At 39.3% G+C, this 18845-nt stretch overlaps 1 protein-coding gene across 1 annotated transcript in view; it reads left to right on the top strand.

The window, feature by feature from the left end:
• arnt2 (aryl-hydrocarbon receptor nuclear translocator 2) overlaps positions 1–18845 on the top strand; it is a 135005-nt gene that overhangs the window by 68747 nt on the left and 47413 nt on the right. The window contains exons 6-8 of the mRNA XM_061963872.2: positions 264–366; positions 6476–6541; positions 10146–10231. Of these exons, the coding sequence (XP_061819856.1) occupies positions 264–366; positions 6476–6541; positions 10146–10231 (255 nt within the window). The remainder of the gene's footprint in view (positions 1–263; positions 367–6475; positions 6542–10145; positions 10232–18845) is intronic.

The raw sequence follows: 18845 nt of genomic DNA, 5'->3' as shown, positions 1-18845 counted from the left end.
GGCTACTCATCTGGTCCTTACGGGCTACCTGGTGCCCGCGGGCACCGCGTTGGTGACCCCTGATCCAGACACCAACGTGCGTCTTGCGCCATGCCACGAACAGATACATATAGGGGAAACCCTGAGATATCTTTAGCTTAATATCTATCTCTATTTATCCATCATCCCATTCTGTCATATTATTATTAAGTAACACATTTGGAACAACCACTCGTGTGTCTGTGTACTTGTGTTTTTAAATAAGAAACTGTTTGTGTTAATAGGGCGGATTCTCGACCTAAAGACAGGAACCGTGAAAAAGGAGGGGCAGCAGTCCTCCATGAGAATGTGCATGGGCTCCCGGCGCTCCTTCATTTGTCGCATGAGGTTTGTGTTTAACATCTTTGACAAAATAGCATACATGAGTAAAAAAACCACTCAGTCATACTTATTTTTGGGTCTTTTGTTTTTCATTTTGAGAAAGGAAACATTTTTTAGACAGTAACATTAAAAAGAAATACTCGAAGTCGCAGAATTTCTGCCTAAGATTGTAACAAACGTACCCATGCTCTCCAGGTGTCGCTGTCACTAACACTAATCAAGGAGTCACGGGTAGGACCTGATATTCAGCTGGGAACGTGTTAAACAATAAATAATCAAAAGACATACAGTATGACCATTAGTCACAACACCATCAGGCTTATTTTTAATACCACACAAATTAATCCCGCATAACAAATATCTCCCCCCTCCTGTCCATGTTAATCGCCAATACAATACCATTACCTGCACAACACACTCAACCCCACTGCCTTAAGTGCAGTTTACCACGCAAAGTTTATACAGAAAAGATATTACCCAAAGTCCCCAAAGATACGTATGCGACATGCACGAGCAGCATGCACATGCGGGCAAGCGATAAAACATTTGAAGCCGCAGCGTACTTACGGTACCTCTCATTCAACTCAAGTCCTCTTGGTAGTTGTGTCTTTTAGTCCCAGTTCTCCACAGGCCAATGGTAAATCTACAAAAAAAAGTCAAAAATGAGGATATAATCCAAGTAGTGGCTTTGCAACAAAATTATCTGGCTATCAGGTGGTCCAAGTGGCATCTGACGTCAGTTTCCGCTTCCGCCCCATGCGATAGCACCTGATGCTTTTTATATTACCACATTACATTTATTTACATTTTTGATATTACCATTATCATTGGATATGCCTATAACAGTTCATAACGACTCATAAATGAATAACAATAACAAGTATATATACTTTTATTCCCAGCTGAGCACAAGCTAATTGTGATTCCCTCATGTTTCCAACTCTGCTTAATAAAAATATACTCAAAACTGTGTTACGGCCACCTGTCTATGGCGGAAACTCGCCGATAGCAGTTATAAACCTTGTCGATGGCGACCACATGTTTAATGCAGCCAGCAGCTACTTATTTTGTATCCCAGAATATTTTGCTGGAATGAAGCATGATATTGATAGATTGAGTGATACTCCTAAATTTCAGCTTGTGAATTTTCGTTGCGACACGCAAGTTTTCTTCATGCTCCTCAGCCGCATGCAGTGAAGCCCCGGCTCTGCCAGAGAACAATACTGACATCACCAACAAGACCTTGCGGTGAAATAGTGCACATTTGTGCAAGACAATTGCTATGTATTGTGTTTGTTGCTAACGCATGAACAGCATCTTTTAGCAACACAGGAACTATGTATTTATAACGCAGTACAATAGTTATAAAAATACTCGCTCTTATCAGATAAATCTAACAACAAACGATTCAACGAAGATTCAACTGGAGAAGACGAGAGGAGTGCACTTGGATTTGTCTTTTTTTCCTGATTTTTGTGCTTTTGACATGGGGAAGTAAGTTATTTTTAAACACAGCGACTTTTACTCTGGAAATCAGCCACAGTTGTATTGTTAATGTGTCTTAGTTTCTGCCCTGCTCTACCCCATCTGGGCAAAATTGCTGCAGCTTTGCTGCGGAATCTGGTAAAATAGAAGCCTTGCATATTTGCTGCTGAGAGTTATGGAGTGGTGGAAATGTGACACAGCAGACATGCAACACAGCAGAGCTGCTGGAAGTTGAATAACGGCTAGAGTGGGAACATACAGCGGTGAGACAGCCCCACTTGTTAAAATTTAGGGGTCTGTTGTTATTATTTAATTGTCAACACTTTTTAGGATAAACTTGAGACTTTTGCTGTCGCCATAGACAGGTTTGACTGCACACAACTTAACAGTCAAGTTACGGACAGTATAAGTATGTATTTTCATTCGACTACCATATTATATATTTGACAGTATAAAATGTTAAGAGACATTCTTAATAAGTGATCAGTTAAAAATAAATGATTTTATGAATTCCAGTCCCTTGTTGTACAACAGTGTTTACAACAGACTTACAGCATAGCCAACTGCAATGCGATGGCTCCTACACACAACATTTGTGGTGCACTAATTTATGTACATGCACAAAGTGTGTGTGCGTGTCATGAATGTAAATTCAAATTGAATTAACCTGAAAGCTCAAAGTTAAATTTTTCAAATCAAAATGTAAAACAAAAATACTACCGGCAAGCTTATTTTATCATTAGTGGTATAAGACAACACATTTGATGTATCAATGTGTATATAAAAATAGAAGTTAAACCATAAATCACTCCAAACACTGGGCCCCATTTAGCAATAAGTTCCTACCTTTTCCTCGTATCTTTCTTCTTAAGTGATTTCCTAAGAGGAGTCCATACAAATTAATGACATGGTCTTAAACGCCCAAATTGTTCCCACATGCTGTTCTTAAGTTGGTGAATGACAAATGGTTAGCGCGTGCGTGTCTATCATAATTTGCAAATAAACAAGCACTTATTTCCCCAATATGCATATGTAAACACCCTTAATTCCGTAATTTGCATAGGTAAACGCCCTTAATTCCCCATATAAGGGCACAATTCCGGCGGAAAAGCAGAACATCAAACACACAGAGAAAACAAAAACAGATTACAGAAGATAAATTCGTATTATCCCGCGGGGGAAATATATCATGTCAAAGCGTAAGTTTAAGAAAGGGGGGACAGCTCTCGGTAGCTTAGAGCGTTCAAATAAATATTCGTCACTTCGGGCAAATAGGTGTGCATGGTCGTGAAATATGCGCTCCCTCCCCAGGGCACGATCTGCGGCATCTTGCAGCAGCAGCAAAAGCATTGCCATTGTGTGTGTGTGTGCGTGCCGGCGTGCGTGCGTGTGTGCATGCACACGGTATTTTGAAATGTCTATATATTGCTCATTTTGCTGTATGTCTGTCTGCCTTATCTAGATCTATCTCTATCTATCTATCTATCTATCTATGATATTAATTCAACATTAGACAATAGAAGTAAGGAAACTTGTCACACTTAAGAACAAATAGGCCACTCTAAGAGTGCTCTAGAGCACTCGTAGATTTTGTTCTTACCTACGAACAAATCCCAGCTAAGAAAACATTGGTAAATACAAATATCTCCTTAAAAACTTCGTAAGTGGGCCTAAAAACAACATTTGTTTTTAAGAACGGTCGCTGAATGGGGCCCACTGTCTTTGCTCTTTTTCTTTCTTTTTGTGTGTGTGTGTGTGTGCATGCGTGTGTATCCTGCAGGTTTAAACACAATTGAGTACTGCTGGGCGGTATGATGATACATATTGTGGGCACGATAGAAAAATGTCAATGTTTTATCAATCAATCAATGTTTACTTATATAGCCCTAAATCATGAGTGTCTCAATGGGCTGCACAAGCCACAACGACATCCTCGGCTCAGATCCCACATCAGGGCAAGAAAAAACTCAACCCAGTGGGATAACAATGAGAAACCTTGGAGGGGACCGCAGATGTGTGTTAGTCTGACATACCAATACGTGTTTTGATACGCTCTAATAAAATATTGTGATCGACGGTGTCGAAAGCAGCGCTAAGATCAAGAAGCAGCAACATAGATGACGCATCAGCATCCATCGTTAGCAATAGATCATTAGTCATTTTTGCGAGGGCTGTCTCCGTAGAGTGATTTGCCCTGAAACCGGATTGAAAGGGTTCACAGAGATTGTTAGACGCTAAGTGTTCATTTAGCTGCTGCGCAACAATTTTTTCGATGATTTTCGAAATAAACGGAAGGTGGGACTGGTAGTTTAAGGGCCGGTAGTTTACCATGAGGTCAGGATCGAGGTTAGGTCTTTTAAGCAGAGGATGAATAACCGCTTTTTTGAATGCTAGGGGAACAGTGCCAGAGGAAAGTGATAAGTTTATAATATTTAGCACTTATGGTCCTAATATTACAAACAGTTCCTTGATAAGTTTCCCAGGAAGTGGGAAGTGTCTATCGTGCCATTTCTATTTTTATCGTTTCAAGCGATATATTTTATCTATAGGGCTTGTGCCATCAGACGATTCATAGTAACAACAACAATAATTGCACATTCAGTAAGTGTATTTGGTGTCAAACGGGAGAGAAAACAATATTTTTTTTATAAAGAAAAGTATGCGTTGACATGTAGGCTTGCATTTCTGTGTGTTTTGTTGCTATTGTTGTTTGCTATACCAAATTTATGTGTTTATTTCACTTGAAAATAAAGTGAGAAAAAAGGTAAGTGGTCATGTATGTTGTTAAATTTTTCATAGAACTGAAAGCGTACCATAGCTATATCGTGGTATATCGTTATCGTGATATAAAATGATCCATATCGTGATATACATTTTTTTCCATATCGCCCAGCACTACCATTGACTTACAGCAGCTTTAATCTATTCTGCTTTTACGAACCTCCTTTCCTGTAAAATACCTCTCCTTCCATCCAGATGTTGCTACCAAACTATGTCAAAGCAGCTTTGCACGAACACAAACATTTTATAAACAGAATCGTATGGTATTTTGTAGTTTGGTTAGTGTCTGGAATCATCAGAGGCCACTTTGTTTTGTCTTATATCTGTCATAACGTCCTGCAGGTTGCATGACATCGGCAGTGTGTTAAGTTGTCAGGAATTCATTGGATTGGCATGTTTCTCTTCTGTTTCTATTCCCGGCTCTCCATAATTCAAACAGCATGCCGCCGAGATTGTCTGCGACTGACTGCAAGTAAACAGTGGAACACTTCTGGAACACATACAGAAACATGGCTGAGAAGATCACACATTGATCTGCAAACAGCATTTCAGGGAAACCCTTATTGAACCCAGACCGGCTTATGTAGTGCTGTGCCAGAAGTCTGTTATTTTTAGTGATAGAACAGGAAGCTCAATTTAGCTTGTTGGAACATTGTAGCTCTCAAAACTCTACATATCCTCAGCATCATACACAGTGCAGAGCAACATGCTCTAAATTAGTAGTCACGCGTGACAATAAGAGGTGTAACATTACTGCTGTATAGAGTATTTGTAATCAAAATTTTCTGTACAAATCTTTAAGCTTGCTACATATTGAGTGAGGGACAGCAAGTGTTAATGGGGTCACTCTTCTCAGGAAACATATACAGTCCAGATTTTGGCTAGCAGCATTCATGGCTAGTGACAGAGCCAGCAGCATGAAAAACCTCTTCTGTGGTTAAAGCCTTTTTGTTTTGGAACAGAACAAAGCCAAGTGGACACGATGAAAACAATGTTCATTAGAGACGGAGAACAGGACTACAAACCAGAACTATGAATACTCTCCTTAACCAATAATATATTTTACTAAAATACTCATGCATACTTTTCAAACTCTTCAAAATCCTGTTGTAGGACAGATTCTCGACCTGAAGACAGAAACTGTTTATTTGGCTTACATTACCATTACATTACATGTGTTTTAGTTTGATTTTATGTTACAAACAACAAAACTCGAGTTGCGGGCCACAAATGGCCCCCCTAGCCACGCTTTGGACGCCCCTGAATTAGATAATCCAGAAAGCACCGAATTCTTAAGGGGAGAATCAAAATAGAATTGGAATCGGAAAAATCTTATAATTTTACTAGATAAAAGTAATTATATTTTGGTAATGAGTAGAAATTTTACGGAGGACAAAGTTGCAATTTTTACATAATGAATATGGTAATATTATTTTAAGTTGTAGTTTTACAATATTTTATTGACCTGCCAGAACTTATTTGTCATGTTTAATGTTTGTAATTATTATAGCTGTTTACACAAAAGCTAAGCAGATTAGTGTTTAGCATTTTGTTTCCTTATTACCGTATACTCAAAATGAACTCAACAATGATGATGGTGTACCGTTACACACCTAATGACAGTTCAAACTTATTTTTCATTTAAAGCCTGAACACACACATTGTGCATTTGTATATGGGCACTGTACATCTAACTGTTAAGGAGCAATTACATTAATATATGTTAGTGTGGATATTGTATTGTATAGTCCCAAAAGTGCAAGGGGAAACATTTGCTACAGTGTACGATAAGCTCAGCTGGTGGTGAAAAGTCTTGCTGACGTGTAACAGAGTTGTTCTTTGTGTGCAGGTGCGGAAGTGCTCCTCTGGATCACATCTCACTAAACCGTCTGTCCAATATGAGGAAGAGATACAGGTAATAGTCAAGATTGTTTTCCCAAATACTGTCTGATACAAGAACATCCTTGTTTTGATCTAAACTTTACCTAAAGACATGTTGTTTTGCTCTGTACTTAATATGAAACATACATACATTTAGGTTCTGACGTTAACACCCATCCATCCATCCATTTTCTACCGCTTATTCCCTTTGGGGTCGCGGGGGGCGCTGGAGCCTATCTCAGCTACAACCGGGCGGAAGGCGGGGTACACCCTGGACAAGTCGCCACCTCATCGCAGGGCCAACACAGATAGACAGACAACATTCACGCTCACATTCACACACTAGGGCCAATTTAGTGTTGCCAATCAACCTATCCCCAGGTGCATGTTTTTGGAGGTGGGAGGAAGCCAGAGTACCCGGAGGGAACCCACGCAGTCACGGGGAGTTCATGCTCAGGACCTTCGTATTGTGAGGCAGATGCACTAACCCCTCTGCCAACGTGGCTGTGAATTCATTTTGGGCTTTTAAATAATTTATTCAAAACCATCGTTTTTGCAGGGTGGACTTATACAACGTACAACCTCAAGGATTTTTAAAAACAAGTTGCACAAGTTTGAATTTGTTGATAATGTCCTCTAAAACAGGCTCTGCTCCAGTACATACTGAAGTCACCTACAGTAAATCTTGGTGGTGCTGAAGGTTTTAAAAGTTATTTTGAATTGAAAAAGACAAGCCTTATTTCATCTTGTTTGTAGGACTGTATACCAAGTATTGATATTTTTTGGTACTAGTGCCTAATTGTGTCGGTACACGACGATCGTTAAGGTTCTGGACAAATGATATGGCTATCAGTATTTTTAATCCACCTAACCGTTACGTAATTATAACACCGCTGTTGAAAGCAGACCAATGCACTTAAGGTAACGAAGCTATGCATAATAAGGAACACGGACAAGTGCAACCTGATAATCTGCTGGGAATAATCAAAAATAAGGACAAACAAGGTGTTTTTAGCCACAATATTGTCTTAATTTAATACATATAAATGAATCCCATACAATATACAATTGTAGTCAAAAGTTTACATACACTGGTAAAGAAGTTTGGTTCTTTTATTCTGGGACGGCGTGGCGAAGTTGGGAGAGTGGCCGTGTCAGCAATCTGAGGGTTACTCGTTCAATCCCCAACTTCTACCATCCTAGTCATGTCCGTTGTGTCTTTGAGCAAGACACTTCACCCTTGCTCCTGATGGGTCCTGGTTAGCGCCTTGCATGGCAGCTCCCGCCATCAGTGTGTGAATGGGTGAATGTGGAAATAGTGTCAAAGCGCTTTGAGTTCCTTAAAAAAAGGTAGAAAAGCGCTATACAAGTACAACCCATTTTATGAATTTATTATGGGTCTACTGAAAATGTGACCAAATCTGCTGGGTCAAAAGTATACATACAGCAATGTTAATATTTGGTTACATGTCCCTTGGCAAGTTTCACTGCAATAAGGTGCTTTTGGTAGCCATCCACAAGCTTCTGGCAAGCTTCTGGTTGAATGTTTGACCACTCCTCTTGACAAAATTGGTGCAGTTCAGCTAAATGTGTTGGTTTTCTGACATGGACTTGTTTCTTCATTGTCCACATGTTCTCAATGGGGTTTAAGTCAAGACTTTGGGAAGGCCATTCTAAAACCTTAATTCTAGCCTGATATAGCCATTTCTTTACCACTTTTGACATGTGTTTGGGGCCATTGTCCTGTTGGAACACCCAATTGCACCCAAGACCCAACCTCTGGGCTGATGATTTTAGGTGGTCCTGAAGAATTTGGAGGTAATCCTCCTTTTTCATTGTCCCATTTACTCTCTGTAAAGCACCAGTTCCATTGGCAGCAAAACATGCCCAGAGCATAATACTACCACCACCATGCTTGACGGTATGTTTGGTGTTCCTGGGATTAAAGGCCTCACATTTTCTCCTCCAAACATATTGCTGGGTATTGTGGCCAAACAGCTCAATTTTTGTTTCATCTGACCACAGAACTTTCCTCCAGAAGGTCTTATCTTTGTCCATGTGATCAGCAGCAAACTTTAGACGAGCCTTAAGGTGTCGTTTCTGGAGCAAGGGCTTCCTTCTTGCATGGTAGCCTCTCAGTCCATGGCGATGCAAAACACGCTTGACTGTGGAAACTGACACCTGTGTTCCAGCAGCTTCCTGCTTTTTGGTGGTTTTCGGTTGACTCTTGATCATCCTGACCAATTTTCTCTCAGCAGCAGGTGATAGCTTGTGTTTTCTTCTTGATCGTGGCAGTGACAAAACTGTGCCATGGACGGCCACTCTCCCAAATGTGCCACGCCTTCCCAAAGAACCAAACTTTATGAATGTTTTTTGTGACTAACATGTATGTGCTCCAATCACTCTATCACAAAAAATAAGAGTTGTAGAAATTATTGGAAACTCAAGACAGCAATGACATTATGTTCTTTACAAGTGTATGTAAACTATTGACCACGACTGCATGTGTGTTCCCACCCGACGCTCGAGTGCAACCCTCCATCTAACGTAACAATGAGGACAAAACAACTACACTCAAATAACACACAATATAAATTAACCCGCAGAAGTTTAAAACAATAATCCTTCCTCAAAAGTCGATTGACAAGGCAATGAAGTGAAAGACTTAAGAGTTCATGTCAGTTTGAAGTGGATGCCACAAATGAATGAAGGACGCGTGGGCACTCAGACTTTTGTGATTTTGGACTAAATTGCAAACTGGATAACATCTTGACAGGTTTAAAAAAAAATTTGCTCGCTTAAACACACACATTCTAATCTGCATTGTTTCCCCTGGCTCCAAATTCCTTCCCTGTCTTTCGTGGACACACACTTGTTGTTTTTTTACATTTGTTATAAATAAATAAATGATAAATGGGTTGTACTTGTATAGCGCTTTTCTACCTTCAAGGTACTCAAAGCGCTTTGACACTATTTCCACATTTACCCATTCACACACACATTCACACACTGATGGAGGGAGCTGCCATGCAAGGCAGCTAACCAGCACCCATCAGGAGCAAGGGTGAAGTGTCTTGCTCAGGACACAACGGACATGACGAGGTTGGTACTAGGTGGGGATTGAACCAGAGACCCTCGGGTCGTGCACGGTCATTCTTCCACTGCGCAACGCCGTTGTTGGACTGAGTGGCTGTGTTATCGTGATAACACTCTGCAAGAGCACCAAGGTCACAGAATAAAGCCACTCTGCCGGCTTACACACACACACACACACACACACACACACACACACACACACACACACACACACACATACGCACACACACACACACGCAGAAGACATCCATGGAAAATAAAAGCCACACACACGTACCCCACCCCCCACATCCCACGCCTTTTTCGCGTCACCCCTTGGTAATAATATGAAGTTCCATCCATCCACCCATCCAATGTATGAATGTACAATAACCAAGATGGTATAGTATATTAAAACCAGGGCAAACTTATGGCGAAAATTTAATCGAAAAGTGCATGATACGAAAAGCTTGGTGCATGTAAACCGCTCTACTTTATAATTCCAGAGGTGTGATGTGTTGTAGTGTCAGTGCTCAATGTTAGTGTTTGTGTTTTATTGACAGAAACGGCCTTGGACCGTCTAAGGAAGGAGAGGCTCAGTACTCTGTGGTTCATTGCACTGGCTATATCAAAGCATGGCCCCCTGCAGGTAAACAAATACTTGTGAACACACACTTATGTCCATGCTGCAGTCTATGCTCCGTTTCAGCTCATGTTCACCACAAACCCTAAGAGACTGAGATTCCCTTTAATGAAAAGCAGGCTATGCACAGCTCATTGATCAGCATGCAGATTGAAGCAAAGATTTGTAACAACCTGGTCCCTGGATCCAATTCGTAACAACCTGGTCCCTGGATCCAATTGTGTGTGTGAGCTTATTTTAGTATCTTTTCAAAGTATAGTCCTAATAGGTTGTGCTCTGAAGAAGAAACAAACAACAATCCAATCTCATTGTTCTCATGTAGACCCTCTTGCTGGTACATTTATAACATGACATAATCAATATTTGCTTTAATATGTACTGTAGCTCTTGGGCACAGGGTAGGATTTTCAGCTTTTGCTTACAAATGAGGCCACATGCTCCCTCCTCACAGATTTTTTTCTAAAATAGGCTATGCTCTTATTTCGACAAGTTTGTATACTGTTCGGATTTTATACCGATACAAATACCAACATTCTTTACCGATACCTCTATTTATTGGTACTTTTATCGGTCCATCCATCCATTTTCTACCGCTTGACTAAATGTATTTTGGAGTAAATAACGATGTTCAAAGATGTGTTTTTATGACGATTTTTATTAACACGAAGGGAAGCTAACACCAGCAACATCATGTACAAACCCTGTTTCCATATGAGTTGGGAAATTGTGTTAGATGTAAATATAAACGGAATACAATGATTTGCAAATCATTTTCAACCCACATTCAGTGGAATATGCTACAAAGACAACATATTTGATGTTCAAACTGATAAACATTTTTTTTTTGCAAATAATCACTAACTTTAGAATTTGATGCCAGCAACACGTGACAAAGAAGTTGGGAAAGGTGGCAATAAATATTGATAAAGTTGAGGAATGCTCATCAAACACTTATTTGGAACATCCCACAGGTGAACAGGCAAATTGGGAACAGGTGGGTGCCATGATTGGGTATAAAAGTAGATTCCATGAAATGCTCAGTCATTCACAGGATGGGGCGAAGGTCACCACTTTGTCAACAAATGCATGAGCAAATTGTTGAACAGTTTAAGAAAAAACTTTCTCAACCAGCTATTGCAAGGAATTTAGGGATTTCACCATCTACGGTCCGTAATATCATCAAAGGGTTCAGAGAATCTGGAGAAATCACTGCACGTAAGCACTGCACTGCACGTAAGCAGCTAAGCCCGTGACCTTCGATCCCTCAGGCTGTACTGCATCAACAAGCGACATCAGTGTGTAAAGGATATCACCACATGGGCTCAGGAACACTTCAGAAACCCACTGTCAGTAACTACAGTTGGTCGCTACATCTGTAAGTGCAAGTTAAAACTCTCCTATGCAAGGCGAAAACCGTTTATCAACAACACCCAGAAACGCTGTCTGCTTCGCTGGGCCTGAGCTCATCTAAGATTGACTGATACAAAGTGGAAAAGTGTTCTGTGGTCGGACGAGTCCACATTTCAAATTGTTTTTGGAAACTGAGGACGTCGTGTCCTCCGGACCAAAGAGGAAAAGAACCATCCAGATTGTTATAGGCGCAAAGTTGAAAAGCCAGCATCTGTGATGGTATGGGGGTGTATTAGTGCCCAAGACATGGGTAACTTACACATCTGTGAAGGCGCCATTAATGCTGAAAGGTACATACAGGTTTTGAAGCAACATATGTTGCCATCAAAGCAACGTTACCATGGACGCCCCTGCTTATTTCAGCAAGACAATGCCAAGCCACGTGGTACATCAACGTGGCTTCATAGTAAAAGAGTGCGGGTACTAGACTGGCCTGCCTGTAGTCCAGACCTGTCTCCCATTGAAAATGTGTGGCGCATTATGAAGCCTAAAATACCACAACGGAGACCCCCGGACTGTTGAACAACTTAAGCTGTACATCAAGCAAGAATGGGAAATAATTCCACCTGAAGCTTAAAAAATGTGTCTCCTCAGTTCCCAAACCTTTACTGAGTGTTGTTTAAAGGAAAGGTCATGTAACACAGTGGTGAACATACCCTTTCCCAACTACTTTAGCACGTGTTGCAGCCATGAAATTCTGAGTTAATTATTATTTGCAAAAAATAAATAAAGTTTATGAGTTTGAACATCAAATATCTTGTCTTTGTAGTGCATTCAATTGAATATGGGTTGAAAAGGATTTGCAAATCATTGTATTCCGTTCATATTTACATCTAACACAATTTGTACATGATTTCACTGCATGAAACCACCTGCCATTTAAGCCTTAGGCTAGTATGTTAAGTCCCCAATGTATTTATTATATTTGTCATTACCAGCTTCATCACAAAACTTTTTTAAGGTTTATGAGCGGAGGGTCTTCGATTTTGTCTGGGACGGCAAGCCAGAAAAGATCAAAAGAAAGGTTTTGTACAATGAATATGAATATGGGGGTCTGAAACTTCTTAACCTTGAAGCTATGTGTCTGTCTTTAAAAGCATCAATTGTTCCAAAGATGTATCTAAACACTGAGTGGTACATAAGTGTCCTGTTGGACAAAAAAATTGTACTGTATCATAAGAAATTATATCCGTTTTTACAAGTGATGCCCTCCCATTTTCTTAATGTAGAGAGTCTGCTGGGAAACATTGCGGGGTTCATAAAGGAAACAATCCACTCATCGTGGTGTTTTCAATTTTATGTGCCAGAAAAAAGAGATGACATTTTGCAGCAGATAATATGGATGAACTCTAATATTGTAATAGATGGAAAGCCCTTATTTTGGAAAAATATGTTTGAAAGAGGAATCATTTTTGTCAATGACATTATCAATGAGAATGGTAATATTATGGAGTATGATGAATTTAGAACTATGTATGGTGATGCTTGTCCAAGCTTTTCATTTAATCAACTAACTGGAGTAATTGGGAAAACATGGAAACAAATAATTAATTATGGAACAACTAAATTATTAGTTTGTAAACCTCCAATAAGAAATTCTAGTTGGCAAAAAGGAACTAAAATAAATATAAAAATATATATTTTTTATTGAATAAAGAAATCTCTGAAGGCTGCCCCCTATTACACATATGAGAAATGGGAGGACTTTTTTGACTGCCCGTTGCCGTGGGATGCAATATTTAAATTAATCTACAAAACTACTATTGATGTGCAAAATCATTATTTTCAAATTAAAATTATTTATAACTTCTTACCCACGGGAAACTATTTTAAAACTATGGAATATGACAGAGTCAGATGATTGCCAATTTTGTTGTCAGGATTCTGAATCCACCCTACATTTGTTTTGGTATTGTCATATTGTGTCTTCGTTTTGGGTGGAAGTTGAAAAAATGTGTTTAAGGATTGGTTTGTTTATGAAGCTTGATGTGGTTTCTGTTATTTTAGGAGAGTTTATTGACAGTCATGATTTAGTCCATTTAATTATAGTACTCGGTAATAGGTTTATTTTTATGGCCAAAAACAGATATTCACTTAGTATTACTTTCTTTAAAACATCAATTCAGTATTTTTTAACTTTAGAAAGTTATATGGTTGAAATCGATAACGATGCCAAAAAACAGAAAAAAAGATGGGAAGTCCTCAAATGTTTATTTTGAAAATGTAATTCTGTTTACAGATTATATGCAATCTCTTGTAGTGTTCCCTAATTTGAATGTACATAAATGAAGGTGTGTGTTGCTGAGCCCGACCTGGACATAATCTGGACTGTACATAAATGTTTATTTTGAAAATGTAAATTTGTTTATAGATTATATGCAATCTGTTGTTGTGTTTCCTAATTTTGAGTGTACGTGAATGAAGGTGTGTGTTGCTGAGCCCGACCTGGACATAATCTGGACTGGACCTGGTTTTTAGGACCCTTTAAACAATCTAATTTTATTGACAACCTGGTCTGGTGAAGATAATGTCCTTTATTAAAAAAAATATATATAAAAACAAAAATAAATTAAAAAAACATTTTCTTGAACAAAAAAGAAACTAAAATAAAATAAAAACTGTTGTGTAGAAACTTGTAATTAATGAAAATGATTAAAATTAACTGTTAAACATTAGTACTATTAGTGGACCAGCAGCACACTGTATTGATATATATTGTAGCAACCAGAATATTAATAACAGAAAGAAACAACCCTTTTGTTTGAATTAGTGTGTGAGTGAGGGAGGGTTTTTGGGTTGATGCACTAATTGTAAGTGTATCTTGTGGTTTTTTTTTAATGGGGATTTAGTAAAAAAATTAATAATAATAAAAAGTCCCAGCTCACATCCTCTTATCTTAATTTGACTGTGTTGGCCATAAGCTAGGAGCCTCTTGTATTTGGTCTTTTATTTTGGTCATTTCAGCTCATTTAGCTATGTTGAATAGTAGGTGAAGCAAGAGAATGCTACATGCTAGTAACTTGGAGCTATTAGCTGTTATTAGCAGACGCTCTTAAATCTCACAGACAGTTATAACTTTCCATTGCTATTTGGTGCTGCTAGTAATGTTTTAATGTGTGTACATGACATCTGCTTTGGTTCTTGTAGTTTTGTTTATCATCAGAGACATAGAAAAGATCATATATTGCGGTGGATTGCTTTGACTGTTCAGCACGTAGTGTCTATGAAGGTTCTCATTCATCCTCCAAAACCAGGAGGGTTTGGAGCAGGGGTGGGGGGTGCAATTAATTTTTACCGGGGGCCGCATGAGCAACCCGAGCACTGCTGGAGGGCCACATCGACAATATTTCAATTAAATTTTGCTCAATATTATTTTTGATATACCGTAAGATAAATAATAATAATAATAATAATAACAATAATAATAATGAATAATAATAATTTCATTTAATCTAACTTAACTTTATACAAAAGCAGATTGCTTTTGATGGTTTTATTTTTAACAGTGTCTTATACAACACTTCCTGATGTATAATACAATGCAAAAATGTCAATTTCTGCACAGGGTTAATTTCTGTCACTTTATCCTGCATTATCCAACATTTTTCCCCGTCAGATTTGGACAACCATCTGTTGTCACACCTGCCAGCTTGTTCCATTTCAGTCCTAACATGTCCAAACACGCATTTACCTATGTGAACAAGTCATTACCTGTGATTGTCTCTTTAATTGACTGCATGGCTGCCAGCTCCTCCGTGATTTGAAAGTCTGCAGTTATTCCACGTAAGAAGATGAGCAGCTGGGCGGTGTTACGTACATCGCAGCTCTCATCCAAAGCCAGCGAAAATCAGTCAGCTGAAGCTCCAAGTTTCCAGCGATGGTCTCAACCCGCCTCGTTACAGTGCGTCGGGAGATATCGGGCATATCAGTGCAATAGAGTCCAATAAGCACTCCTTAATAAACTCTCCGTCAGAAAACGCCTTACTTTTTCTGGCGATTTTGTGAGAAATGACAAAACTTGTCCTGACGGCTGCATCTCTGGGGGTGTGAAATATGGCAAAAAGTCCTTGTTGGGTTTGCAGTTTTACCATCAACGCATCAGCCTCCCTTGTGCGCTCTTCATCAGACAGATTACGGTATTTTTTCTCGTGCTTCGTCGTGTAGTGGCGAATCCAATTATATTCTTTAAACACAGCAACTTGTGTACACACATTAAGCACACGGCTTTACCTTTAATTTATGTAAAGAAATACTTGGCAGTCCATGTCTTGTTGAAAACACGGCATTCGTCATCAACTTTTCTTTTTTAGTGTGAGCTGACATCTCGGTGGTAACTGGGCATCACTTGCCGCTGTGCACCTTCACTCACAGGTTACACCCGGACATACGTCCATAAATAAAAATTTTCAAAACAAAAGCAGCACCGTTGTATTGCACACTCGGCATAGTATACTTTTTTAAATGTATTTTGTAATTTATGATTGGCCTCACGCGGGTCGGACAGGGACGCACAAAGGGCCGAATGTGGCCCGCGGGCCGCCGAATGCCCAGGTCTGGTTTGGAGTATAAATATCTAAGTCTATGAGCATGAACTGATGAAGCCTACTCGGATGAGTGGCGAAACGTCTTCCAAGACAAACCAAGCAGTCAAGTTGCGATTGATTGAATGCCCTGAAACGTCATAAGGAATATAACTGCTGGTTTACCTGTCAATGTCGTTATCTATTGACTAAATAGTTGTATACAGACATTTAATTCTTACATCACTAAACAAAGGAGGCAGATTTTTATGTCTAGAAGACTTAACAGTCTTTCTGTACTGATCCAATTAGGAACAGGTACCAAAAAATACCGGTTTTCATGTCACTGTTTAAAGTTTGCTCTAAACATCGACAGCTGTTCAAATGGAAGAAAGCAATTACTTTCCTTGAGTGCAGAGGTTAGACTGCAGCCTTTATTTTGAAGATTCACAATCTTTTGGACAAATTTGGAAACTGCCATTTAATCAATAAAAAACAGATTGTGACATGTATGTTTTGACAGCCCACTTGCAGTTCATGACAAATCCGGGGTTTTAAGTCACCCCTTTTTGTGTGCTTCGGTGTGTTATATACATCACTGAAAAGCTTAGTTTGTTGAAATTGGACTGATATTCCCCATTCCAAGATACAGTTGCAGGCTCGGTAAACGCTAATGTTAGACCAGTTGCATACATACACTAGAATAAAACTCAACTTTGAGCCCCGTACAATTGCCAATCAAATTCTGTGTGTCTAAAAGTACCAACCCCCTTTCTAACATACATAACTCAGATCAATTACATCCAATCTTAATTATGTTTTAATAGCCAACTAAATTGTAAAAAAAAAAAAAAAAAAAAGATTTGTTTGATGAGTGGATTTTTGTCAGAAAAGCATTTGTCAGTCACTACATTTCCATGCACTAAATTAGTCTGATTTCTCAAATAGTTAAGTATTATGTTGTGGAGGTCTTTCTCCTCCGGGTTCTCTGGACCGCCACTGACGGACATGACAGCCGTGTTCATCTTTGTGAACAATGATTTATTTTTCAATGAGTTGTGCTTTCCAGCCATGTTAAAGTCTCTTGCTCGTTCTCCACCATCAACCACCTCCTCTCCTTCCCGACTGCTGCCTTTAACAGAGCGACAGGTGATCAGACAAACACTCACAGCTGTGTCATCTACGCACCTGTCACTAATCTCGAAGCCGATCCTGACACACCCCGCTTCGCTGCAGGTCCGCAGGGCACGCCCTCCCACATATGTATTTCCACACCTACATGTGAAGTCCCAGTTTCCATGCACTCTCTCTAATGCGACTATTGGTCATACGGTGCATGCCTCCCGTACACTGGGGGCGCTTATTTCCTTTTAGCGCAGATAAATGTATTGCTTTTCCAGTTGACCTATGACGTCACACCAAAACAGGATATCTTTACCGCTAAAGCCCAGTTCCTATTGTGCTTGATGTCCACTATAATATTGCCACAGATGACAATTATTACATCTCTAATGGCTATGCTGATGATGCTACATAGCAGACTGCATCAACAAATAATCTTAGATTGTGCTATGAACAAGATCTCGGGGTTGCTGGATTAGAGGATGCTGGTAAGAAGCAGTCTGGTGGGAGAGATTTAGAGTGGTTTTTCGAATCATTTTTTGGACAGACAGTGGAAAGAAAACTTTGGAATGTCTCAAAGTTTTTTCAATAAGCTCTGTAGATTGATGGAAGGAGTTTTAAATTCAAAGGAAAAGACCGCTCGTGCCCGCTTAAGATGGAGGTTGCGAACTTCAACTTGCTATTTGTTGTGTACAGAGATATTGCTAACCAGTTTGGAGTACACAGATGCAGCGTGAAAAGGTTTGTTTCCGTTTTTTTTCTTTGCCTTATAATATTCCTTCTTCATTATCTTTTGTCTCACTCGTCGGGAGTCCAAAAGAAACCGCCAAAGTACATTTCCTTCGCTATCTTTTAAAATAAATCTTGTTTTTTTTATTTCTCCCATCAATGCACTTCAAAATGTTACGTTCTTTTACAAAACCCAAAACCAGTGAAGTTGGCACATTGTGTAGTTTGTAAATAAAACAGAATACAATGATTTGCAAATCCTTTTCAACTTATATTCAATCGAATTGACTGCAAAGACAAGATATTTAATGTTCGAACTGAGAAACACATTTTCTTTGGCAAATAATCATTAACTTAGAATTTAATGGAAGCAACACGTTGCAAAAAAGTTGGCACAGGGACATTTTTACCACTGTGTTACTTGTCCTTTCCTTTTAACAAAACTCATTAAATGTTTGGGATCTGAGGAGACCAATTTTTTAGGCTTTTCAGGTGGAATTCTTTCCCATTCTTGCTTGATGTTGTTCAACAGTCCGGGGTCTCTGTTGTCGTATTTTAGGCTTTATATTGCACCACACATTTTCAATGGGAGACAGGTCTGGACTACAGGCAGGCCAGTCTAATATCTGCAATCTTTTACTATGAAGCCACTCTGTTGTAACACGTGGTTTGGCATTGTCTTTCTGAAATAAGCGTCCATGATAACGTTGCTTGGATGGCAATATATGTTGCTCCAAAACCTGTGTGTACCTTTCAGCCTTATTGGTGCCTTCTCAGATGTGTAAGTTACTCATGCCTTGGGCACTAATAGTCCCTCATACCATCACAGATGCTGGCTT

This window comes from Nerophis lumbriciformis, linkage group LG06, assembly GCF_033978685.3.
Source record: "Nerophis lumbriciformis linkage group LG06, RoL_Nlum_v2.1, whole genome shotgun sequence".
Taxonomy (NCBI): domain Eukaryota; kingdom Metazoa; phylum Chordata; class Actinopteri; order Syngnathiformes; family Syngnathidae; genus Nerophis; species Nerophis lumbriciformis.
Note: the sequence above shows the minus strand (reverse complement) of the source record. Positions and strands in the feature narration are given on the sequence as shown.